This window comes from Mobula hypostoma, chromosome 16 (assembly GCF_963921235.1).
Source record: "Mobula hypostoma chromosome 16, sMobHyp1.1, whole genome shotgun sequence".
NCBI classification, from domain to species: Eukaryota; Metazoa; Chordata; class Chondrichthyes; order Myliobatiformes; family Myliobatidae; genus Mobula; species Mobula hypostoma.
The window spans coordinates 54,850,361-54,861,368 of NC_086112.1; the positions used below are offsets into that span (position 1 = coordinate 54,850,361).

An 11,008-nucleotide genomic window follows, 5' to 3' on the forward strand; every position below is an offset into this window, starting at 1 on the left:
TCCTCTCTGTTGTGGCAGCTGGTACATCTGTGGTTTTGCTTCCTCCCTGATCCTTTTAGAGTGTTTTAGGATCTGGGCTTTGTGTTTAGGATGCTGTGCCATCATTTCTGCCATGCCACCAGAGTTCAGGTTGGTCCAGGCCAGCATGGTAGGCACTTCACATCTGGACAGGTAGGGCTGATGGGAGATACAGGTGTGCTCATGGCCAGCAAGATCTGGATGATCTGTTTCAATGCCCACTACAAATTCCATCACCTAACCATGATATACAGTATAGCCCCTTTCCTGGCGAGCATGCGGAGCTGAACCATGCTGTTTGCAATTTTGACAAGACCTCAAATTAAAAATATTAATCCTTGTTTACAAATGCTATCATGGCTTTTCCATCCCTACCTCTAAACTTCTGCAACCCACTAAAATAGCTATAATCTATTTCTTGGGCTCTTGATATTCTTCAATATTAATCACTCTTATCACTAGGAGTTGTGAGATCAGCTGCTAACAGCATCCATAACAACATCAAAATAGTGTTCCCGCCCTTCCCCACTCCTCTTTCCTCTCTCACTGTCCCTTTATTAGGCTCCTAACAACCTACTTGTTTAACAAACGTTTAGACGTTTCTCCTTAAGCTACTATGTTAAATTTCGCTTCATGACACACTATCTGAAGCACTCTAGGATGTTTTGCTAGTTTAAAGTTAAAATTCATTGTTGTTGATTCTTAAAAAAATATTTTACCACTATTTCACTCAGCAGCTTTTTTTAATCTTAATTATACTCAGATAGTTAGCTATATGATGAAAGGTCATTGATCAGAAACATTATTTCTGTTTCTACCTCAAGTACCAAGTATTTCCAGGAATCTCTGTTTAAATTTCAAATTTCCAGGTTTTTTTTGGCTTTCAAAATACCATATTCCCTAATACAGTTTGTTTGTGTATCTCACAGAGACCCTGCCTAAACTACGTCCAGCATGAATGGTTCCGTGTGTCTAGTCAAAAATCAGCAGTTCCCATCATGGTGGAGGATTACCTGAGTGGATTCAGGGAGATCTCGCCCGATATCCTGAAGCATGTGGTCAACATGGCCGATGGAAATGGCAATACAGCTCTTCACTACAGTGTGTCTCACTCAAATTTTGAAATTGTGAAGTTACTTCTTGATGCAAGTATGTTGAATGTTTTGCATCTTTGTTCATTATTGTTGTCACTGCTTAACAGATACACTTGTACCTGCTTACCTATGTGCCTTGCGCCTTTTCTGCAATCTATCATGGAACATTATAAATAAGGAACAGGATTTCTTTAAAATTTTTATTCTGATAAATATTTTGTTGCATAGTTTACATTTTTTTTTACATAAACTGAGTATTTTAATTACAAGAGCACTGTAAAGTTTCAAATATAAAGTTCATTAGAAGTTTTTCAGGGATGTTCTGAAATCACAATGTATACTTGATGCCTCAGGCACTTTAATTAGTACAGAAGTGGCTCTACTTTGAATGTTTTTCTGATGTTTACCTACTAGAATATACTTGAACAAGTAAGTAAATGAATGCCATGTTTAAATGTCATGATACATATGGGATTTTTTTTTTGCTTTGCATTGCTGAGATTTTTAAACAGCCTAAAGAACAGGCATAAGACCAAGGCACAGGAGCAGAATTAGGCCGTTCAGCCCATTGAGTCTGCTCCACCATTCCTTCATGGCTGATCCCGGATCACACTCAACCACATACATCTGCCCTCTCGCCATATATTTTGATGCCCTGACCGATCAGGAAACTATCATCCTCCACATTAAATATGCCCGTGGCTTTGACCTCCATCACAGTCTGTAGCAGAGCATTCCACAGATTCACTACTCTCTGGCTAAAAAAAAAATCCTCCTTACCTCTGTTCTAAAAGGTCGCCCCTCAGTTCTGAGGCTGTGCCCTCTAATTCTGGACACCTCCACCATAGGAAACATCCTCTCCACATCCACCCTATCTAGTCCTTTCAACATTTGGTAGGTTTCAATGAGATCCCCATGCATCCTCCTAAGTTCCCGTGTACAGGCCCAAAGTTGCCAAATGCTCCTCATACGTTAACCCCTTCATTCCTGGAATCATCCTCGTGAATCTCCCCTGGACTCTCTCCAATGACAACACATCCTTTCTGAGATATGGGGCTTAAAACTGTTGGCAATACTCCAAGTGCAGCCTGACTAGTGTCTTATAAACCCTCAGCATTCTCTCCTTGCTTTTGTATTCTATTCCCTTTGAAATAAATGCCAAAATTGTATTGGCCTTCTTTACCACAGACTCAACCTGTAAATTAACCTTCTGGGAGTCTTACTCGAGGATTCATGAGTCCCTCTGCACCTCTGATTTTTGAACATTCTCCCCATTTAGATAATAGTCCACACTGTTGTTCCTTTTACCAAAATGTATTATCATATATTTTCCAACACTGCATTCCATCTGCCACTTTTTTGCCTATTCTTCCAATTTGTCTAAATCCGGCTGCAATTGTGTAGATTCCTCAGCACTACCGACTCCTCCACCTGTCTTTGTATCATTCGCACACTTTGCTACAAAGCCTACAATTCCATTATCCAAATCACTGACAAACAATGTGAAAAGTAGCGGTCCCAATACTGACCTCTGAGGAACAGCATGCGGAAATGTTAAGTCCACATTTCTATTTCACTGCTCTTATCAGACATCTTTGGGAGAGGAAGAAATGGATAAACAGAAGGAAAAGCAGAGCTGATAGGAACTGAGAGGATGTTATTGTTATATTCTTCTGGCTTTCTTAGAGAAGCTAGAAATGTAAAGTGCATCTTTGATGCATCATAAAAATATTCCCAGTACAAGTTTTTAAATTAGCAAAAAGATGCCTTTCCCTGAAAAATTAACATGAAGCCCTCTTACTACATTCAGATGACAGGTTTACCACCTGAGGTTCACTGGCTCACAACTATTGGAATGTACCTAGGTGAAATATCTAGGTAAAATACTAATTTACTATAGGTGGTAAACCAGTGGCTCTTGTTTTCTGTGAGATTTTGCATGGGAAATTACTGTAAGCTTGAGAGCCAAATGGCAAGATGCCTTCTACAGGTATAATTCTGTGTTTCCTTAATCAGATTGAGGAATTGTTATAACTGGCACAGACTGAAGCAGGTCATAAACTAGAATGGTGATTCCAACAAGTCATAGCTAGAAGGCCTAAGAGTGCACTAAGAAAGTGGGTAGGGGAAAAGTAAACAAAGAAGTCATATTTTAAAATCATAGTTTAAAGATGAAGCTATGAGATTGCCCAATGATGTTTTTTTTAAAAATTAATTTCCATTGTCCAGAAGTTTATTTGAAAATTTGAAGTTCATCACAATGTTTGAAATGGACATTTGGAGTGAAAAAGCTCTAATTTTCTGTGGTAAATTGGATTTGTAACCATCATTAGGTTTACAACAGCACAGTGGTTAAAACACTGGACTGATGACTGCTGATCTAGGGATACAAGTTAGAATCACTTATGGCAACTATTTTGAAATTTGATGATAACTAATCCCTGCCACACCAAGTACTGGATTGCAAAAATCCTTCTGCTTCAGAAATGACCTTTAGGAGATTTGGCACGCTCACCTGATTTGGCGTATTTTTGACTCGACTCATTGATGTGGTTAACCCACTTTCTTCTCAATTCTGGGGCAGTTAAGAATGAGCAGGAAATTCCAACAATGCCCATCTTAAATGAATGAATAAATAAAAATAAAAAAACAATAGGGAGCTATAGGCTAAAGTCCGATTTACAGAGCTGTCAGTGGTACAATCCATCTTGATTAGTAGTTTTTGAATTTGTGTATTTTAATGCACATCTCCTGCATTTTAAGTTACTGGCTGTTTTCTGTGTTGATAATGATTAGTATAACAAGCTCACCATTATCTTCACAGTAAGTTCTTTCCCAATGTTTGTTCTATTGTGTTCTCTAATTAAACAATAAGTTCTTATTAATATTGAAGGACAATGAAAATGGATGTTCCACTTTTGCCTCAGTGGCTTTGATAGCTGATGTTGATAAAGACGGTTGATACTAGCTTTGTCACTAGAGTTTGAAGTGTTATGTATTTTATTACAGATGTATGCAATGTTAATCAGCAGAATAAAGCTGGCTATACTCCCATCATGCTTGCTGCTCTTGCTGCAGTGGAAAATGAGAAAGACATGAAAATTGTTGATGAGCTATTTAGTCAAGGAGATGTGAATGCCAAAGCCAGTCAGGTGACTTTTCTCTTGTATTTTACTCCTTTCAGAGAAATCAGAAGGAAATTCTTAATCATAATCTTTCCAGTCAACAGGAAACCACTCATTATATCTTTGACTCTCTATTTGGGGAATGGGAAAATGCTACTAAGTGTTGAATTTAAGAGATTAAGAGACCCAGTAATGAAGTTGTTTTCAGACAAAGCTAATTGTTCTGTAGCAGGGACTCTCATACAATATCCATTGATTTCTTCTTTCATGCTAAAAAACAAAGGTTCAACTAGAATATTCCAACCTGCTTTGACACCAACTCTGGCGAAAGTAACCAAAAATGATATCAGAGATCTGATTTGTCTACTCACCTTTCAAATCTAACAATCACATTGTGCCTTGGATTTCTCTTCCTTCTGTTCTTTCTGTGCCTCACTCACACTTTCCCCTCATGAACACCTAACTTATCGGAATCTTGCCCTACATTTTTTCAATATTAATATGTTTGCATTAATATTTTTGCCTTAAACATATATTACAACTGTTGTAGAAACCAAAGAATAATTAAAAAACAGTAATGATGTATTTGCCTTTATCCCAAAGGAGTAGGAATATAGCTGTATGGAACACTGGCCACATCTGAGGTTTAGTGCTGTATTTATTTTTGGGCAATGTCACCTCTGCAGGATATGATAAGTTTTGGGAGGGTACAGTTTGGATTCGCCAGAATGATTCCTGATCTCAGGATTAAATTGAAGAATGCTTCTATAAACATAGTTCCATTCCATTAGTGGGTGGAGATGATAATCTTAATTGTTGAAGAATGTGCAGTAATTGCAAACAAACTATTTCTTCTGGTGGAAAAATTCAGAGGAGGGGGACTGTCTTAAAATTAGTAAATTTCTCTTCTTGAAGTACTATTTCTCACCAATCATGGAAATTCGGGAATTTCTCAAAAGTTTGGTAAGTATGTTTAATTTGATTTTTCAAGGCAGGTAAGTATTAAGGCATGTTAAACAAAAATGACTAATTAGACAATGGGGTACAGGTGGTCCTGGATTTGGTGGAATTGAAGATAGACTATATAGGATTTCAATGAAATTGTGCATGAGCTTTCAGAACAATCAAGCTTAACGCTTGAATAATGTAGTATTGTCAGAAAGGTCTGGTGAGTTTTTTTGTAATTTTGTGTTTGTATGATATGGACCTCTTACTATGGTAACCTATAACTCCATTACTAAGCAATTGGTTCCACTCCAAATGGCAGGGATGTGAGATTGTTGTTGAAGTGGAATGTATCTTTTCTGCTGCTAGATTTTTATCATGTGGATTGTTTGTATGTCTTTTCCACCATGCAAATAGTTTTGCAATGTGTATAACTCTATATCAGGTCCCTAAGCTGTTATCCTTGTTTGTTTTAGGCTGGTCAGACAGCGCTGATGCTCGCTGTGAGCCACGGTCGGATGGACATGGTGAAAGCTCTTCTCCTCTGTGCTGCTGATGTCAATATCCAGGACGATGAAGGGTCTACAGCCCTGATGTGTGCAAGTGAGCATGGGCATGTGGAGATAGTTAAGCTTCTCCTAGCCCAACCTGGATGCGATTCCACCCTAGCGGACAATGTAAGTTATGATTAAGATGTTCCACCTAAAGATCTAAACATTTGTTTATTCAGATCCTTCTGTCCATTAGACAGATTAGAAGACCCTCTTCATGCAAATCTCTCTTTAATAAGTATCAACTATTTTTAAAGTACGTTTGACCTGCCCTGACTGAGTGGACAAATCTGATTAACCACCTCCCAGCAAGTCATTGACCAATAAAGAGCAGAAGTATTTGAGAGCTGTGAAACTCCACTTTACTATGGTTGCTATCAACTACTGTTTCTGTAGAACACTGGGTAAATAACCTGTTTTTATTTACTCTTGATTGTTTCCTTGCAGGGGCTGCTGCATTAATCTCTTCCCCATCACATAGTCCATCCACACTTGCAAGTCACAGGGTTTCAGTTATTGAGTTCTTACCAGATAAAATTAACACATCCATCATAGTTATGGAACACATGTCCTTGATTATTTTCTTCAAGATGTTAATGAATGAATCTCTACCTGTGGTGTATTCACACTGGATGGAAAGCTCTTCTGAGCTTTCAAACTAACAGAGAAATGTATGCATTTTGTGCTGAGTTTAGCTAGAGTAGTAATTGTGGTAGTGAGACGAGTCTTGGTAATATTGGACCTTTCAGAAGTCTGCCAAGGTTCTTGTACTTGATACCAGCAAATCTAAAAGGCTGAATGGAAAATGTTCTGAGATCTACTGGTTAAAATATACTCAGTTTGAGGGTATGTCTGAGTTCTTCAACATGCTATATCAGAAGCAAGACTCTGCTGTCTTACGTTCAGAATGATGAAATTACAAGCAGATATTCAGAATCAATGTCTTCCTACAAATGCATCAGAAAGTTGTTAGAGTCCGTGAAAATTTTAAATTAGTTATGTTACTAATTATTGTCATCATATTGGCTTGTGTAGTACAATGTGAATCCAGACCCTTTCTTACAATGTGAGCAAACATCTCAGGAGAGCAATGTTGTCTGTACAGGGAGGCTCAAGAGCCAGTTTGTAACACAAGTTTTTACTAGGAAACCAGATAATGAGTGGAAATTTCCATGTTGAAAGTGTCAACATGGTGGTGGTGATAAGAGAGTAAAGAATGAAATGGACAAACAATATTGACTGAAACTATTACTATGAATATCTTGTGTATGAAGGAAAGCCTTTCAACCATTTCAAACGAATCTATCCAGAACAGCCATATATTCCCCCTATTGCCACATCCATTTTTTAAGTAATGTGGGTGATTTGACTCATACCTAGAAATGCAGTTATGATTTGTGCAAATTAAACACAACGCAAAGAGGATCCGTGTGAAGTCCCAAAGTCTTTCTGATACGCTACTTGAGTGAAGCTCCTTCTGTGAGAAGGCATCACTGCTTAACCCTTGCAGCTTAAACTCTCTTTACTGGTAAGGTAAACATCATCTCATTCGTTTCATGTATATAATATACATCCTGAAATTCTTGTTCTTCACAGACATCCATGAAAACAGAAGAGTGCTCAAAAGAATGAGTGACAGTAAAAACATTAGAACCCCAAAGCACCCTACTCCCCCCACCACACACAAGCAGCAAGTCAATGACCCTCCCCTTCCCCCACTTCAACAAAAAAAAAAGCATCAGCACCCTCCACCCACCAAACAAGCAATTACAAAGCCCCCAAAAATAATCTACCACATTCTCTGTTAAATTCTATAATAGGACATATTTGGAACAATTAGAAAATGGCTTGTTTTTTTTCCAGCATTCTTACTGTAAGTTTTGCACTGTCAGTGATTGCATATAACTGCAGTTTAACCCAGTCTTGATTGATTAATATATTCAAAAAGGTTACAGTCCAGTTCATGCACACAGCCTCATTTCATTGCAAATATTCTCCAAGAGCTGGAACAGTCCTGCTGAAGGCAAAGCTACAATACCTGTCAATATTGCTAAATTGTCTTAGCCCTATCACGGTAGTTTATGTTATCAATTTTTTTTCAGTGCAAATTATTTGGTTCCTTTTTGAGTATTTTAAAGTCTCTCATTTATTTGGGGCATTTCTGATTTTGAAATCTTCAGATATTTGAGTAGCTTCTTTAAATGAATTTCATTCTCTCTTATTTTCAGGATGGAAGTACAGCATTATCCATTGCTTTGGAGGCTGGTCATAAGGATATAGGGGTCTTGCTTTATGCTCATGTAAACTTCTCCAAAGCTTCGTCACCGGTGAGCTTTTTTTTAATTATGCTTATATTTAGAGCTTAAATGATCTGTGAATAAATGTCCTTTGGTTAAAAAGCATGCCTTGCTTCACTGGTAACATCCAGGTGAAATATTTTAGCTTAGTAGCTACAGTCAACATACTGAGATTTTTATCCCTCTGATCTCCATAATACACCCCCTAGCCATATTTCTTGGGTAATGTTGCTTAATATCTGTTTGATTAACTGATTTTACTTCTGTTTGACCTGTCAAGGAAATGCCTGCATGGAGCTCTTCTTTTTACCACATTTGTTACCTTGACAACTTTAGTCTGTAACTTTTTTAAAAAAAACAGTTTTGATGGCAGGTTCTCAATTGGACATGTCAACTCTATTTCTCTTACTGATGCTCTCTGGTCTGTGGAGTGCATCCAGTTTCCAACATCTGCTTTGTTCCATTCCATTCTTATTTCTCTTAACCGAGGACTACACAAATGGTGGTTATTGATAAGACTGTTGAGAATAAGAATCTATTTTGCCACTTTGTTGCAAAGTTACATTCTTAATTTAAAGGTGCATTTATCATCAGAGTAATTCTCTATTCTAAGTAATTTTGACCATGAGACTTTTATCGTTAACTGAAGTTTCAGACCTTCTGTCATTCTGTTGTATACTTTGCGGATGATCCTACCTAATCTCCTGCTTTGTAACAAGATGTATCTGTACCTAATGTTGTACTTAATGATTATTAAATATCTTATTGGGATTAAGGAACTTAAGAACAAAATGGAAATAAATTGCATTGGAGTAATATAGATTGATTGAGTAATATTGAGCAAAGTCATCTCTATTTTTGCCACTGTTCCACATGACATTTCTAATTTAAAAGTGTATTAATGTTTGAACCCTGAGAAAATATAGTTAACTAGTGTGTGTGTGTGTGTGTATGTATGTGTGTATGTATATATATATAATATACACACACACACACACACACACACACACAATAATATATAATTATATATAATGTACACAATATACACACACTATTTTTTTTAAGTTGAAAACATTTGTACATTTCTAGTTCCTAAATGTCCTTCTCTTATTTCAATAGGGAACACCCAGGTTAGGAAGGAAAACCTCTCCAAGTCCAACTCGCCGAAGCAAATTTGATTGATTAGTACCTGCCATTCACCTGATCTTGTACCACGCTGCTATGTATTGTTAATATTGACAGATACTGAATGTATATGTGTGCCTGAGTTCACCAGCAAAAATATTTCTAGCAGTAGTACTAAAAGGTAGTTCTGTCAATCCACTGACCAGCATCTAAACTGGAAAGCATTATGGGAGCTGGTGTTATTCTCTCTTCACTATAAACAGCATTACTATTGCCTCAAAATATGCTGCTGTAGCAAGCCTTTTCAGAATGTTTAAGATCCCATCTTTGTTTTAGTTCTCAGTGATCACACGTGACAGTTTTATTTGATTGCATTCATTGTTAGAAGTTGTAATCTATATTTTTTGTCTATATAAACTTCCATTAAAAGATGTGTCATACTTTTAGAATACTATTTATATTTTCTGAAAACATAGAATAAAATGATAACATTATAATTAAGGTGACATAAAGGGATACCTTTATTTAGGTTTCCCTCTTTCACAGAAATGTATCTCGGATTGTTGAAATTTTTATATCAAACAAGATCATTTGTATCATTAAAAATTATATCAAACAGTATTGTCAAACTCATTTATATGTAGCCTGTAATGAATTTTACATGATAACAATTTACTATTGAACATAGCTTTTTAACTTCTTTTAGAATTTGTCATTGTATCTAATTTGATTTTAGTGACAATTTGAGATATTATTTGTATATCGACCTGTCCAATTAAAGGCCTGTACATGGATTTCTGTGCATATTTATAAGACTGCAATTTTGTTACATTTAAATTGCGGTGTATATTTAAATGTTTGAAGTGCCTTAGATCCTTGCCATATTTTCAGAATAAAAGCTCCATTATGCTAATTTGTTGTTTTGTTAAATCAATGCCATTTAAAATAAATTCCGACCATAAATCAGCTCCAGGAATAGCTCAGATCCTTTGCTCATTTCAGACCAGATTTGGATTGAATGAAAGCAGAGTGGTGAAGCCAGTAGCAATTACCAGTAATTTCCATCAAAAAATTTCGGTCAGATTTTAACGAATAATGGAGATGGTAACACAGGGCAAATAGAAATCTAATTTAACTTGGACAGCGTTGAACATACTGAATTTCTCACATTTAGTGCTTCTGGGTCATTAACTCTGTTAATGTCCATTTCATTGATATTGTCTGGACAGAAGTACTTGAGCAAATAAGTTTTAATTTAACTGTCACGATACATTGTATTTGGTAAATAAGTGCAGTTGCCATAGGTTGAATGGTTTTTCATTGTTCTCAAAGATCAACTCCATTCAGTATTGAACTGCATAATTTAGCTGAAATATATTGAAGAATATGTCTAGCCAATGATACTGCCATGTTTGATATTGGTCCTCACTGTGATGGGCTTTGTTGAGGCCCTGTTGATTAGGCCTGTATACTATCGTTTTGCAAACATAAAATGAAGATAAACTTTGGTGGCAGCAAAATTTGAGGAGAGCGGTTCACGGCGTCACTCCCAGATAATGGAGTTACAGGTGTTCATGAGATTTAAAGAGGCTTTGGTGAGCAGTTAGTGCTGCCTCCTGCATTCCTGTAGAGCTGTTGCATAGTGAAGATGCTGCCCACTGTACCTATAGATCCATATTGCAGTTCAGGGAACAGCTCTAAAACCTCTGGTTAGGATCCTTACTAATGTGTTCACAAGAGAATGGCATCAACTTCCACAAGGGAAAACCCTCCACAACCTGTCTTCACTTTATGGGCAGCCTGCCAACACCACTTTGGAGCAAGCCACTGGACACCATGAACCACTTCCATAT

The 11,008-nt window shown here is 37.0% G+C and overlaps 1 protein-coding gene across 6 annotated transcripts in view; it reads left to right on the forward strand.

The window, feature by feature from the left end:
• Positions 1-10,080, forward strand: part of kank1a (KN motif and ankyrin repeat domains 1a) — a 274,650-nt gene extending 264,570 nt beyond the window's left edge. For all 6 annotated transcript variants that reach the window (XM_063068970.1, XM_063068969.1, XM_063068968.1 and 3 more), the window contains 5 exons: positions 948-1,167; positions 4,122-4,264; positions 5,659-5,859; positions 7,962-8,060; positions 9,150-10,080. In XM_063068970.1, coding sequence (XP_062925040.1) covers positions 948-1,167; positions 4,122-4,264; positions 5,659-5,859; positions 7,962-8,060; positions 9,150-9,212 — 726 coding nt within the window. In that variant the 3' untranslated portion in view covers positions 9,213-10,080. The remainder of the gene's footprint in view (positions 1-947; positions 1,168-4,121; positions 4,265-5,658; positions 5,860-7,961; positions 8,061-9,149) is intronic.
• The last annotated feature ends 928 nt before the right edge of the window (positions 10,081-11,008 follow it).